The following is a 16832-nucleotide window of genomic DNA, read 5'->3' on the forward strand; positions in this document are numbered from 1 at the left end:
ACAGTTCAGCAAAAAACTAATGGCTAGCCCATAAACTCAAGTTTGTATCTGAAGTCAAGGACAATTACAAATCCATCTTTGATTATTTAAAAAAAAACTAAGAAACAACACTCAAAAATGTACTTAACATAATAAATGCAAAACCTGCTTGGACCTGGTGGACATTACGAATATACTAGCAAATTAATTTAGTACAAATTTGACTCTTGGGATGAGAATTTAAAGACCTATGACGACAGTATGTCTCAAATCTCATCATCACTAAAGAACATGCACTGAAAGTGCTGTCCAAGGTAAGAACACATCGTCCATTGGACTAGATAACAAATCAGGCTGTTTGTTATACAATAATAAATACATCCTGGTGGAATCTCTCCATAAGCTATTTAACCTGAGCCTGGCTACAGGCTCAGTCCTGGAAGTACAGCAAACAGCACTGGTGGTACTACTCTGGAAAAGTAAACTATAGGCCCATCAACATGATGAGTTTCATTTGCAAGACCATGGAAAACATTTTAGCAGACCTGGTAAACAAACATTAAAAATCTCATCAGGCTAGATCCACAGCAATTTGGTTTTGTAAAAGGTAGATCCTGTCTAATGAACCTGGTAAACTTCAAAAAGGTAACACAGCCTCTTGAAATTGGTCACACTATACACACAGCCTGATTTGGTCAAGGCATTTGATGTCACCTTCAATACTAGCATAATTATTACACTAAATACATTACAAATAGACCCTTATGTGGTAAGATGGAGATAAATTGCCTAAATGACAAAATTCCCATTGTGAGGCTGGCAGAGCAAGTGTCAGTGAGCATGTAGGTGACCAGTGGTGTCCTACAGGACACAGTGCTGGGACTGCTTTTGTTTGGTATTTACTTCTCTGATCTACAGACTAAAAAACAAAACATAGGGCTGGCCAGTTTACAGATGACTGCAAACTGGAAGTAATTTTCAAATTCCCCTCTGACACAGAAGCTTTCTTGCAGAAACTTACACATGTAAATGCCTCGTATATTGAAAATGGACTGACATTAAATAATAATAATAAAAAAATACGCATTTTCACATTTTGTCAGACAAACCATCCTTGCAACATATAGCATTGACAATGCCCCACTTTAAAATGAAAATGTAATAAGAGACTTGTGAATCAGAGTTGATGACACCCTTTCCTTTGATCACCATGTAGCAATGGTTGTCAGGAAATCCATCTATTTGGCACACTTGATTGCCAAGAGAATATCATCCAGATCTAAAGATGTTATTATACCCTTATATTCAGCACAGATTAGACTTTTGGGATCTATCTAACAAGATGTATCAATCAGTTGGAAAGACCTTAGAGGTTCATAACAAAGATGATCATATGCTTAAACTTTCTAAGCTACCAGAAAGCCTGGAAGCACTGTCATTCTTTTCTGTGTCTTTAAAGCTCAGAGGACACCTGTGCCTTGCCTTATGATCAGTTAGGGACTCAGTAGTCCAAGATGTCCTATACCTTCACAAATCAAACAGTCCCACAAATACCAGAGCAAGGGATGTAAACCTGCTTCAGCAGATCAATAAAACACAAATACCAGAGCAAGAGATGTAAACCTGCTTCAGCAGATCAGTAAAATAAGGTGGAGACAGATCCATTTCTCAGCATCTCCATCATCTCTGGATTAGACCCTTCTGGCTGATAAAACCATGTGACAAACTAGGCTCCCTACTGAAGTGTCAGCACTTGAACTGCTGAGTGATGACAAGCCAAAAAATAAAAGTCCAAAAACACAGAAGAAGAGTGACTCTCAAAAATCACTTTTCTCCTTTAAACTTCTTTTTGCAGGGGGCAAGCACCCCTGTACCCCCACATGTTGTGGGCAAGCCTCCCACACCCCTTAAACTTATATATTCCAACTCAGAGATTACCAAACCTTGGAGAAAAGGGAATATTCTGAGAAATGGCACTTGGACCTAGTATATGTAAGTCCATTCTTTTGGTCATTTAATCTCTGTATGTCGGGACTCACACTAGCAGGTCCCAACATTTCAGGTGGTTACCAACAAACTATCTTCCTTCAAACATGACCTGGATAATTGGGTGGGTCGTCCTCAATTCATCCTGAGCTTTACTGACCTAGCCCTCATTGAGAGAGTAGATACAGTCTAGGCTGGGAACTGATAGTGGTTGCAAGACTCAATAGACTTGAACTTTTTATGATTTTTTTATAATTTCTTGCATTGTTGTTAATACTGCATTCCTTAGATGGTTAGGTGATATTACTTTATCTGGTTTAAACCTTAGACCTCATTTGCATTTTTTATTCTTCATATGAAATGTATAGCTATATTCCTTTTTTCACAGTATACTTCTTTTCTGAGTGACCTTTCATTGCCACATCTCAAAGCATTGTTATTTCTGCATCATTGCATGCATTGGTGAAACTCCTTAAGCTTCTTTTCTGTCAGAGGTAGTTATGACACTATCCATTGTATTTCTGTGTTCTCTGCAAATAAATCGGTAATTCAAGATTTCTGTAACTTGAATTTGAATTGTGGCCTAGGTGTTGTCAGGTTTGGAAGGGGTGTTGCGTGGTTGATGGTCAGTTCTTCTCTCATGGAAAGATGGGACTATGTTTTTGTAATGCCTGGCAAGTCACCATTGGAGGTCCAGTATGAAGACTTGCAGCTGGAAGGGAATGGAATCATGGGCAACAGACAATTGCAATGAATCATGTACTTGGAAGCATGCATATGCTTCCTGCATTTAAAGTATTGTATGCTGTTTATCAGAAGAAGACCTAGCCCTGCAGTACACTGGTCTAGAGGGCCTTTGCCCATTTTTTTCTCAATATATGAAATCTGTAAAACTGTTTCAGTAATTATTGTTTAATTTTTCAGAATTTACAGGATTACAAAATTCCATCAATGTAGCTATTAATGAGAGAAACTCTTAAACATACATGTGCATTTGCACTCCTCATTTAAATAAAAAAATGGTCAGAGATCAACTAACTTGTATGATGACATCTACTTATATCCATAACACCACCGTGCCATGTAATAGTTCAGCGTTTTTATATTGTCATTAAAGAGGGTTATTGATACTGTGTGTCTTACAATGGCTTCATCCTTAATGCTGTATGCAAGTAAATATTCCCTTCTCCTCGTGATGTACACTGAAGCCTCTTATTAATACCTTACATTCCATTAATAAGTTATTATCTGATCTTATCTTGAACATTTTATGTAGTTGATTATTTTTAATGACTTAATCCTTTTAAAGATGGTTACTCATTTTATTCATTCTCTAGTTATATGCTTCAGTGCAGGGTAACAGGGTAACTGGAACCAGAGCCTGTCCTGGCACTTATTGGTCATGAGGCAGAGACAGAGATACTCATTCTGAATGGAATGTCAGTCCATTGCTGGATGTGGACATTACTGATACACAAGAACCACCTACCATTTAAACAGGTTAAGATTCTATCTTTCTTGATCTTATTCTTAACTATCTTCTGATATTTTTTGCAGCTACTTTTCTTTCAGTTTCTGGCTCCTTGCTGCTACCTTCCAGAATATTTCTTTCATAAGTTTGCTGGCTCGCTCATATATTTTTGTGTACTAAGTTACACTAGCTTCTTTTCTCTATTCATGTCATGATGAAAAAGAAAAAACAAAAAAAAATTCTTATTGATTACTAAGGACTATTGCCTCCCATCCCCAGAATAAAATACTGACACAAAATTGCAGTTTTGACCATTTATTGAATAAAATCTCAACAATGCCTTAAAGATTGTGCCACACAATTAACAAGGACAGAGTTAAAACATCCATAACCAAATATTCCATAATTTATTTAGAATGAAAAAGGCACATTACTTTGCTCATCTGCCAACACAATCAGCAGCATAACATTCAGCCACTCACTTGCAATCTTTCATCCAGGGCAGCCTGATACTGCACACCTAACCCAAAACCATGAAGGAAAAAGGTGAAAGGGGCTACTTCTGAACAGAAGGCATTGCCTCTCTGCCCACTAGTCTGTAGCTACAGACTGTTCCCCCCATTTTTCAATACTTCAGCAGATCCTAACAATGAAATATGCACATTAAATAGGTCTAGCCCAACATCACTGAAGTGTATACCATCCGACCTATACTAAACAGGATCTTTGTCATACAGGTTTCAATGATACAACATGACTATACCCATAGTCCTCGCAACCCTACTACTCGATGAGTAACAAATTTATGAGCAACTTCAATAGCACTCTGTTTACAGGCATTTCTCCAGCCCATGCTAGAAATCATTGCCAACCATACTATAATAAAACTAGGGTACCTGTGCTTAAAGTCTGTTAAGTCCCTTACAATCACTGATAATAGCTGCAGTTCTGAAACAACACCTAAGTCGTTACCCCCAAAATGGATCAGACTAGTGTCAGGTGATCTTTGCAACCTCTTTGACATTTCTATAAAAGACAGCAACTGACTCCTTCTAAGATCCCTATGACATAACCAATGAATCTTCCACAATTTGAGTTACAGCCCTAACATTAGGTCTAATCAAGGCCCTCTTCACCACCCAGTACCCATAGGAATGACAAACAATGGCCACTCTTCTTCGACCTGTAAGACAAATAAACAATATTGGCCAGGTTTACCAATGCTACAGTGCCTCACATACACCTGAAGAGTGTTACACTTACACATACGCTGTCTGTTAAGCACCTCAGTGGATCTGCCCGCGGCTACTAGATTAGACACTGTCCCAATTCAAAAGCAACAAGAAGAACATTTACCATCGCTTATCCCCTGCACCCTTAATGCCTTCTTCAAAGCCACATCAAACTGCTGCAAAGATAATACTCTGCCATCCTTAAATCAATAAACTGTCTCATTCCTCTCAGCCCTCATTAGCAGCCACCATTTTAACCACCACCTCATTGAGCATAACTGAAGCTCACTGCCATGTGCCAAAACAATCTGCTGACCCTCACCTTTTTGATCCGTCTTAGATGCCTTTGCCCAGATAAGCACAGTCTCTTCCATAATACATACATCCCTCCACTTTAAACTACCTACCATCTGTTCAATCCTGAAAACCTCTATACACAAAAATACAGCCAAAGTTGCCCACAAAACATACGCCTGAACAGAATTAGTCACCTTTGTATAACCTTTTAACAAAGTCCTTAACAATAACCTCTCCAAAGGCATACATTTGTCTAATGCTAAAACTGTAAGCCTCTCCTGTCCTCTGATAAATCTCACAATTAGCCAATCCTTTGTCCAGCTGACCAAAATCCCAAATTTAGTTAATGGTGCTAAAGCTGACAGCTGCATCTTAACTGTTTTTGCCAGTTCATTAAACTGCTATACATGTACAACATACTTCGCAATCAACTCAGTTGACCAAACTCTATCTTCTGCCTTAAACTTATCCACAAATTGATTAGAAGAGCTCAGAGTGGATGTATATGGCTTCCTTATGGAAGCAGACCAAGACCACCAAAGTAAATCTCATGCTACACTCTGCTTCTTCTTCTTCTTTTGGCTGCTCCCATTAGGGGACGCCACAGCGGATCACCTGTTTCCATTTCTTCCTGTCCTCTGCATCTTGCTCTGTCACACCAACCACCTGCATGTCCTCTCTAACCACATCCATAAACCTTATCTTAGGCCTTCCTCTTTTCCTCTTACCTGGCAACTCCATCCTTAGGATCCTTTTCCCAATATATCCAGCATCCCTCCTCAGCACATGTCCAAACCAATGCAATCTCACCTCTCTGGCTTTGTCTCCAAACTGTCCAACCTGGGCTGACCCTCTAATATACTTATTCCTAATCCTGTCTACCCTCGTCACACCCAGTGCAAATCTTAACATCTTTAACTCTGCCACATCCAGCTCTGACTCCTGCCTTTTTGTCAGTGCCACTGTCTCCAACCCATATAACATAGCTGGTCTCACTACCCTTTTGTAGACCTTCCCTTTCACTCTTACTGGTACTCGTCTGTCACAAATCACTCCTGACACTCTTTTCCACCTACTCCACCCTGCCTGTACTCTCTTCTTCACCTCTCTTCCACACTCACCATTACTCTGAACTGTTGATCCCAAGTATTTAAACTCATCCACCTTCACCAGCTCTACTCCCTGCAACCTCACCATTCCTCTATCCTCCCTTTCACTCACACACATATATTCTGTCTTAGTCCATCTGACCTTCATTCCTCTCCTCTCTAGAGCATATCTCCACCTCTCCAGGGTCTCCTCAACCTGTTCCCTACTCTCACTACATATCACAATGTCATCTGCTAATCTCCTAATCTGCTAATCTGTAATCTGCTAATCTCCCAAACCTCCTCGGGAACCTCTGACGGGTACTCCTCTGCATGTGGAGCAACTTCAAAACTGAAAGCAAAACAGATTATCAGCTATCACATTGCAATGGCCTGGAATATGCTGCACTGAAATAGACAAGTTAATACTTAAACAATGTAACGCTTATTCAACAACATCCTCACCTACATAACCTTTGAATATTGCTCCTCTCACTATACTGAGCATTCACCCATCCAAGAGACATACCCTTAGTTTTTGTCATAATAATAATAATATCTAAATCATGATATATTCACTATGTGTATATATATATATATATATATATATATATATATATATATATATATATATATATATATATATATATATATACATATATATATATATATATATATATATATATATATATAGAGAGAGAGAGAGAGAGAGAGAGATGTATTTTATATATATATATATATATATATATATATACATATGTGTGTGTGTGTGTGTGTCTAAACATGTATATAAGTTTACTATAATTTTAGCGATCTATACAATGTCAAACTACTAAATAACATGACCAGAAAGCCGCATTCATTGCAAGACAAGATTGCCAAGGACTTACTTGCTCAAACAACCAGACTTGGTTCCCTTCTGGATCCATGTTAACACTTGTTCCTGTGTCCACGCAGGTCAGGAGATTTGATGTTCAACATTGTTCGAACAAGTAATCCTCAGTACTCTCATCTTGCAACCTTCTGGCCATGTTATTTAGAAATTCAACATTGTAGGGATCACTAAAATGATAGTAAACCTCCCACCTCCCACACACACACACACACACATATATATATATATATCTATCTATATATCTATATCTATATATAAACACATATATATACATGTATCTAATGTATTCCTCAGAGTCACTGATGCCTCCTCCAGTATTTGCATTAGTATGCATTCTCTGAAGGATTGTCAAAACAGCAGCCAGCACACAAATAAGGGGAAAAAAGACTTTTAGTAAGTCTCCACAGTTACAGACTGGTTTTGGCCAAAGGCATTTTTCAATGTATAAATACAACTGTGATCATTGGTCTATTTATAAGCAATTACAAAGCTATCACCACCAATCAGATTGCACCCACAAAAATAAAAGTGAAAAAATAATAATATCTTAACAAAACATAAACATTTTTATTACTAATATTGTCATAAATGATCATTGAGACTGGGTGGGAATAATCCCCCCAGTCTCACTATCCAAGCCTTCTCTTTCTTATTTAGTATATCATGCCAACCAGCCTTAGAGAATATGGGACCACACACCTTATCAATTATAATAAATTGAAATTTAGCAGTGACATGGCCAATGGTGTGTTTATATAATGCATTAGTAAAAACTTTGTTCCTGACATTGCTGAGATGGTCAGAAATGCGTAGTTTCATGGGTCTGGAGGTCTGGCATATATAAAATGCTGAACAGGTGCATACAGCAAGATAAACAACCCAGTCACTGCTGCAGATGGCAAATGTATTCATCTGAAAAAATACGAGGCATATTTTTACTGGTAAATTCTTTGATTTTAACAATGTATTTGCAAAAAGTGCAGTGGATGCAGGGGAACCAGTTGGATTTTCTGAAGGATAACAGCATGCGCATTAGCATGCAGACTCAGAAGGGCATGAAGAATAAAAGAAAAAAAAAAACACAAAACATAAATCTCTGAGGACAAAACAGCCAGATAAATCAAAATCAGGACACCCCACCACAATCCAGACAGCTAAGCTGCACGCCAACCCTTAACAATTAAATCCTGTGCATTATGTAGCTCAATTAACAGACGGCTCATCAGACATTCCAACCACTGTTACTCCATGTTATACTCTCATACAAGTTATACAAAACTGTGTCTCATGGAGGTTGATGAGTGCTTTTACTCCTAGCTCATTAAAAGCAACTAAATCAAGAAACTGTAGCTGGTAATAAAGAATATGAAATAGCATAGGAGCTAACATCCGAGGGTATGACAAATTTATAAGGTGGTACAATTTTGACTTTTAGTCACACAACTTATCTAGAACCAAACATGACACTAGAGCCACTGTGGCCCTTCTACCATAATATGCTGAATACACTTAGCTACAAGGAACAGCCAACAATATGAACAAAATGTGGACATTATAGGGTTGGGGGACACTCTTCTAAACTCCCAATAGCCATGGATTCCTAAAAGAGCAGATGGAAAAGAAAATGTTACTTTACCTCTTGTGTTCTGTTCAACCAACCATCCAGAACCAGTTAGGCCTGAATAATCACTTCAGCACTGACAGCTCCACAAAGTGTCCCCTTACAGCCGACAGTACTGTAAGACTGAACCTAGCTTCACCTATACCTTGTATTACTTCTTAACACCCCACCCCCAACTAGCTCATGTACTGCCTCACTTCTTTCTCTCAGTGTAACCTAAATCAGCCCCCCCATCTACAAAACCTCAATCATCCTGTTCTGTAGCCAGCCCTCTACTCTCTCCTTAGGACAAAAAACTTTGCATAGCAAACTTCATCTGTTTACACATGGTCAATAACTTAACTCTGCACGTCTATTATTTTTTGTCTGGAAATATTAAGTCAGCAATTCTGATTCTCACTGTGTGCTCATTTATAGTTTGAATTATTTTCTAATTTGCTAAGTAGCTAAGATTTATTGCAGCAATGTATTCTACAGGACGTAGGTGTAAATGTGACATTATTGTCAAGGATGCTCATTTAACTTGCCTTACTAATGGAATCCAGAGAAGGACAGACTGTAACAACCATGTCCTGAAAAGAATGAATAAGTAAATTATGGTATTGTATTCTTCAGGCGTGCAGTGGTATATACTGAGGTGATGTGACCGTGGAGTAAATGGGGAAAAACTTTTATGAAAGTCCCTTAAAAATGCAGGTTAGAGACATGGATACTAAACCATAGGTCAGCTTTGAAGTTGTGATATCTCTTTAAGTGATGAAATCAGTTGTGACATGGGAACATTTTAATGGCAACAGTTGCCTGAAGTAGGAGTGAGGTGGAAAAGTAAGGTAGATGTTATGGGGAGGGTAAGACACAGGAGTAGTGTAAAAGAAAGGCCAGGAGATAGCAATGAACATATGAAGGCAAACTGAATATTCCTGAAGTCTTTCCCATTGTATATTGTCCAGGTCTATATATTTGCTAATCCTTTTTGAGTGTATTATAACAATTTTAATTTTCGTTTATAGCTGTTTAAATATAAAAGAAAGCAGATCAGAGTTTGTATATGCCATGATTAAAATGCTACAGCTATTTTTGACAAAGAATTTCATTTTAATGGTATTATTAAGCAAACTATCTGAAACAAATTGATTCGAAACATTTTGAAGCATGACAGACATTCCATGCTGATGAAACTAACAATTTGAAACACAGCAGTGATTCCCATTTTTCCTTCCTGAATGTTCATTGTCTACTTATTTAAACAACATATTGATTACATTTTGATGCAATGAATTAAATTAGTTGAACACTCATGCCTCAGATGTGCTTGGATTTGTAAAATGCATATTCTTTTTATTTTGTCAAATAGAGCCACATACACCTTCTGGCCTCCGAGCCCCAAGGAAGCCTTGCAATTATAATGGAACAGTTTACCAGCATGGAGGAACGTTTACTGCAGATGAACCATTTCCTTCAAGGCAGCAGAATCAGTGTGTTCAGTGCAGTTGTTTTGTAAGATACTTGTTTTGTTAAAATAGTGCATGGTCATGTTGCTATAATATTACAGTATATTCATGTACATGTGCATGGCTGTGTATGTGGATCTATGCATTCATTGGCATCTTTTTACATGGCAGAGTTTTCTAGAAGAATGATATAAAGTAAGTCACCTGAGGTCCATATATCCACAGGCAGTAGTTCACCACCACTGCTGAATACTGCAAAGTGTAGCAAGAAAAAACGTTATTAAAGGAGATGTCACATATGTGTTGGGTCATTTCTGCAGCTTTATTTAGTTCCATTTTTGTGAAATTTATTTTGATTAAATTTTTTCAGTGTGTGATGTAAGTAATAGATAAATAAACAGATAAATAAACACTACCTCACTGGGAATAAACATTATTTAAGAGAAAGAGCTTTTAGTTTTGTGTTGAGCTGTTTCTACAGTAACCATTTGAAATTTTGTGACCATTTCAGTGAGTCCCATAATATGGATAATAAATGCCTGAAAAAAATTGGCTTGTGTATACTATGTCTGACATTGCCATTTCTCGGAATAATCCCTTTTTTTCTGAGGTATGGTGATCTTGGAGTTGGTATACATAAGTTCGGAGCTGCTGGGGGCTTGCCACTCTGCAAGAAACAAGTTTAAAAGAGAACAATGTTTGACATTCTCTTTTCTCTTGCATTTTTGGCCCTTTTTATTTTGTGTGTTAATACTTGGCATTTTAAGAACTGACATTTCAATAAGGAGCCTTGTTCTTCAGCTTTGTTTATCTGCAAGTTGCCAGATTTGTTTTCATTACATTTGTCAATGTGTAACAAATGCAGAAAATAAATAAAAAACAAGCAGCCTGTTTAATGAGTTGTAAAATATTGAAATAAACTGTAGCTGAGAATAAAATAACTAAAATAATTACTTTATAATGTGTATGAAACCAAAAGTTACATGTTCCTCAAGTATAATAATTAAATATAACATGAAAATCCAGGTATAATTTAGGCTAGGCCCATTGTAATTTGATGTAAACTTCTCCAATATGCTTTACAGTTAGCTACTTTTTTCTTGAACCTAGGAGTCAAGTTATATTTGTATTTATTTATTTATTTTATTTTCCATTTGTTTACCAGGGAGGTCCGACTGGACAGAGCTGTCAGTTTTCAGTGGAGGCCCGGGGTAGAAAGCTCCAGAACAATTGCTAATATACTATACATAAGATATTTACATGAGCATTGTAAATTACACATACAGTTATAAAATAATAACATATGATTGCATAAGATATTTACATAAGCATAGTGGTTTAGGTACACAATTAAATGTATAGCAGGTAGCAACATATGATTGTTGTTCATACAGTATGTTTAGTAGAGATAATCTTGAAGATGACAAGAAAGGAAAACTAAAAAAATACTAGCCACGTAATGTTGAAGATTTAATGAAGATAAGAGAAGAAATGAAAAACTAAAAATACTAGCCAGTTTATCAAAGGAGGAGAATATAGACAAGTTTATATGAGGTTCATTGACATTTTAAGGGAAAGCTTTTCAACTTAGTCTAGAGAAGAGTTAGTGGGCATAGATGGGATAGTGGGGAGTAGCAACGGTGAGTTGGTAAGTAATGTATGATAATATATAGTGCATCTGTGGGAGTTTTAAAGAAGAGGTTGGATAGTGGGTAGGGGAAAGGTGTTAGAATAAGTCAACCAGGTGCTAGGCAGTTGCATGTCCAGGAGTTGTTTAGATGGGGAATAAGCTGTTTTTTGAAGATGGTTGTGTTAGGTTGTACCCTGATTTGTAGTGGTAAGGAGTTCCAAGTCTTGGCAATGTTGCTAGAATACAGGGCATCACCAGAGCTGTATGGCTTTTGGAGATTGAGATTAGTACCTTGTTAGTGGATCTAAGTTCTCGGTTACTGGAGTAGAGGGTGATCAGGTCTTGTAAGTCTGGAGTTTTGTCAGGTTGGTACAGTATTTGGTGAGCTAGAAGAAGTTGGTTTAGAGCTAAGGTGTTAGGGAGTTCCAGCCAGGAAAGCTGTTTTAGGGCTTGACAGTGGTGGGTGTGGTAGGAGATGTTTGTGGTGAATTTTACTATTTTGTTGTAGCACAGTGATAGCTTGTTTAAATTCCTCTTGTTTAGATTAATTAGGACAGGAGAAGCATACAGTAGGGTAGAGAGAAGATGGGTATGAGCTAGGGTAACTTTACTGTTGCTGGTTAGGAAGTTTTTACATCTGTAAAGAGTACCTTGTTTGTTGTTGATTTTGTTTATTGTATGAGCTATGTGTTTGTCACATTTCATATTATTCTCAATAATAACGCATAGTAATTTGTTTTTTGTGAAGGGGGAGATGGGGGTATTATCAGAAGCAGAAATAGAGAATGGGGGAGTAGGTACTGCTGCTTTGGAAGGATGGAAGAGCATAAGTTGGGTCTTTTTAGGATTTAGTATTAGCTGGGAGTTTGTTAGCCAGGTTTTGATGGATGTAAAGGCTTCTTGGGTCTTGATGTGAAGTTGTTGGAGGGTGGGGGCAGAGCAGATTAAGGTGGAGTCATCGGAGTATTGAACCAGGTTTGCTAGAGGGGTGGCTTTGTGAAGATTATTTGTAAATATAGTGAAAAGTAGGGGTCCTAGGATTGATCCTTGGGGTACTCCTAGTTTTACAGGAAGAAGAGGAAAAGGCAGTTTTACCACTGAACAGCTTGTTGGCATTGGGAGAGGTAGTTTTGAAACCATAACAGAGTGGGGGTAGTTAGTTTTAATTCTGAGACTGATGTTAGAAGTTTTGTAATGGAGACTGTATCAAACACCTTTAATAAGTAAAGGAAAACTGCAGACACTAGTTGGCCATTGTTGTGTTGCATCTTTACTAGGTTACTAAAATGAATAAAGTGCAGTGGTAGTGCTATGGTTGGGGCAGAATCCGTGTTGAGTTTCAGCAAGAAGATTGTTGGAGAGAAGATATGTTAGGATCTTGATGAGGATACATTTTTCCAGTATTTTAGCCAGTGGGGAAATTATAGCTATAGGGCGGTAGTTTGTTAGGTCAGTGGAGGTGCCCCCTCTGTGTACTGGTATAATGTAGCAGATTTTCCAGTGAAGTGGCACCTTTTGTTCTGAGATTGATCTGTTAATGATTATAGAGATTGGGTAGGAAATGGCTTTGGTGGCTATTTGTAGGAATTTGGCATGTAGTTTGTTTACTGATTGGGTGGGTGGGTTTAAGTTTGGTTACGTGTCTATAGATGGTGTAAGTTGGTACAGGATGAAGGATGAAGGAGTTGGCATTATTTGATGGGTTATATAGTATAGTAGGGGTTGAGGATGGTGGGTCTGTTGACAGCTTTAGTATAGAGTTGGTAAAGAACTCATTGAATTGGGTGGCTCTGTTTATGGAGGTGGTGTCTATGTTTGGATGAGGAGTTGGTGATTTACCTGGTTGGAGAATAATGTTTATAGTGGCCCAGATCTTTTGTGGGTTGGTATTATGCTTAGTTTGAATTTCACTGTAGTATTTTTGTTTGTCTAGTCTGATTTGTTTTTTTACAGTGTTTCTCAGTTCTAAGAATGTTTGACTATTAGGAGTAGTTTTGTTTTTGCACCAGATATCCCATGTTTTGTCCCTTTGTTTCATAAGTTGCCTAGTGCTCTTGGTAAGCCATGGTATATAGATGGTTTTAGTGCGGATCTATCTTGGTGGGGCAAGTTGGTTGAGAAGGCCTAAGAAGATAGTGTTGAAATACTCAACTGCTTCATCTAAAGGAAGTGTTAAAAGGGGAGAACAGTTAAAGTGTTTAAGGGCTGTATTAAGGTCATCAGCCCTGAAGTATTTAGTGTATCTGATGTGTTTAAGAGAGCTAGTTCCAGTGAGTTTAGTTTGGTCTCTGATGAAGAAAGTTGGGAGGTAGTCACTTAGAGTGTTGGGTAGTGTACCACAATTATGGGTGGAAGATGGGTGATTGGTGATAATCCAGTCAAGTATTGATTCTTTTTTTGAAGTTTTGTCTACCCTAGTAGGGGTTTGTATAAGCTGTGAGAAGCCATAAAGGTTAATATGATTTGAGGGGTGAGATGATTTAAATGAGGTCCAATCAATATTGAAATCGCCTAGTATAATGGTTTTATGGGGGAGGGCATCTGATGTCCAGTGGAGAAGAGATTCTAGGGTTTTGATGTTATCTCCTGGAGGGATATATGATCCTAAGATATTTAGTTGTTTGTGTGTAATTTAGTCTTACCTTAGCTAGAAGGATCTCTGCATTATTAAATGCAGGGATTTTATATGTTAAATAGTTCAACATTGATGCTGTTCTGATATAGGAAAGCGACTCTGCCTCCTCTTTTAACTGTATGTTTTTTTTGTAATATGCTATAACCAGAGGGAAGTATTTTTTCATTTTTAATGTGTGGTTTAAGCCATATTTCTGTGAGGAAGATGATGTCAGATAAGTATAATACTATGGTTGCATGGAGCTTAGTGGTTTTGTTAAGGATACTTCTTATGTTATGATTTAGTATTAGAATATGAGATCTTTTCTTACGTAGGCTAGTATTGGTTCTAAGCTGATTTTGGTGATTTGTTGGACTTGTTATTGGACCTGGATTGGGGTTGATATTGTCACTGCATAGCAGGTGAGAGGCAATGTTTATTATGGTTTTAGTTTTGTAGAAGGCTAAGTCACATTATATGGATACATTAGAGTTGCTTTGATAATGGAGGAGTTTGTAGGGGTGTAGGTCATAGGTGGTGTGGTTAAAGAGTGAGGGTGAGATGAGTAAGGGGTAGTTAGTGAATGTTAGAGGTGAGGTTGAGGTGGGGTGACTTATGTTGGGGATTGTAATGTTGTTGAAGTAGGGTGAGGTTAGATGAGCTGTGACGGTGAGTGCTAGTGTTAGAATTATTTGATGGGCGTACATGTTTGGTGTGTTTGAGGTGGTAGGAGTGTATAGAGATAACTCTGGAAAGTGTAGGGGTCCTGATAGTATATTGGTAGGATGGACTGTAGCAACTTTGTGAGAGGGGAGGTACTATGTGCAGTATGTGTAATATGAGAGAAAAGGAAGGAGAGGGGTGTTGGTGGTTGTTCGTGTGATTGGCTGAGGGTGAGGGATGGGGGTTGGCTGTGGGTGTGGTAAGGTTAGGTATAAAGGAAATAAGCTGAGGGTGGGTGGGAATAGGGGTAGTGTGGGGGGGCAGAACAGCTTAAGCGAAGCAGGGGGAGTGGAGTGGACAGAGCCCTACCTAGGACGGAAAAAAAAGTATCAGGAGTCTGACTAAGTAATGAAGGTAAGCAGTGTTGTGCCTTAATCACAGGGATTATGCCAGTTACTGTGTTTCCACTATTTATTCACTGTGAATGGAAAAATAAATGCTGTGAAGGGACTTGGGTGACTTTACAGTAGACAGAAATATTGGAGAATTTAAATATCTGTAGAGCACTGCCCTGCTTACAGGATGAGCTGCGTATATGGGCTAAGATGCAGTTGTTTGGTAGTGTTCTTCTGCCACCTAGTGGCAGATAGTTGCAATGGCAGGGAATGGAAGGAGGGGAAAAGACCTTGCAAGTATGCCAATATAATAAAATTAAGTAAAAGCATTAAGAACTAGATGCAGTAATTTGTTAACAGGAAATGCACCTACATAATAATATTTCAGAGAGTAAAAGTCCCAGTAGTAAGTGTTTTTGCCTTCAGTTGTTTGCAGGATAATTTTCAGAAATTCTTCACTTGGGAGGGAGGGGGACAGCCACAAGTGAAGTAGAGCTAGAGCTGTATGAAAAAGGAGACAAAAAGAGATGTAACAAAGTCTTGTTGTGGGTAGGCAACAGTAAAAAAATTATATGAGCAACGTATTGATTTGAGGGAAGCTGTGAGTGCATGTATGTGGATAATGTGGGAGGTAAGTATATACTATACTATTATGAGGTATAAGTACATGCCAGGTAAGCCAGCACAACATTAATTCTCACTTGCGATGCATGAAAAGCATTCCTGGGCTACATTCACTTCCTTTAGGCTGTATATACCTGTGTGTTGGCTTTCAACAGTGGAAAATAAGATGGAGGATAAACATACCAGATAGTAGAGGAATTAGTAGTTTAATATAGGCACAACCTACAGGGTGACAACAAAGATTCAGGCAGTCTATTCATTAAATACCAGCAGCCACAGTGGGAAATGTTGAATAGTTCACAGAGTTAGCATTACCCTAGTACATGCAATATACGTTGAAATTATATCATAGTGTTAGCAAGCATGGGAGGGTGTTCAGGTAACACATGTGTGCCCAATGATTGACCAGAAGTTCTAAAAAATAGTTACAATAATCCAGTAAATGCCCTCTACATGAGTGTAAATACATTCAGCACAATGCTCATAATCAGAGGCAAAGGTTATAACAGTGCACTGTAAAACTGCAGCAATGACAGAGGCAGCACTTTCAAACAAAAACTAAGCAAATACATAAACCAAAAATACCTGCATGCCATGCTAAATACATTCAGCACAGTGCCCACATTCAGAGGCCAAGGTGAAAACAGTGCACATAAAACTGCAGCAATAACACAGAGGCAGTACTTTCAAACAAAAACTAAGCAAATACATAAACCAAAAATGCCTGCATGCGTGCACACTTCTCAGGGGACCTGGTGGGGAGAGGCACTAGAAGCAGCAGGGCCTGGACTATTTTAAAAATGGCACTGCAGTTTAGCTCTAATGTAGCATTTCAGAGGAAGGGCAGGGTGCAGAGGTCAGGGAGGATATCCTGTGAAGGGGTGGT

At 38.2% G+C, this 16832-nt stretch overlaps 1 protein-coding gene across 1 annotated transcript in view; it reads left to right on the forward strand.

Moving 5' to 3' along the window:
- CHRDL2 (chordin like 2) overlaps nt 1-16832 on the forward strand; it is a 714636-nt gene that overhangs the window by 304505 nt on the left and 393299 nt on the right. The window contains exon 4 of the mRNA XM_044072677.1: nt 9924-10066. Coding sequence (XP_043928612.1) covers nt 9924-10066 — 143 coding nt within the window. The remainder of the gene's footprint in view (nt 1-9923; nt 10067-16832) is intronic.

The sequence above is a fragment of the Protopterus annectens genome, chromosome 5.part0, assembly GCF_019279795.1.
Source record: "Protopterus annectens isolate FY-2018-M chromosome 5.part0, PAN1.0, whole genome shotgun sequence".
Classification (NCBI taxonomy): Eukaryota; Metazoa; Chordata; order Ceratodontiformes; family Protopteridae; genus Protopterus; species Protopterus annectens.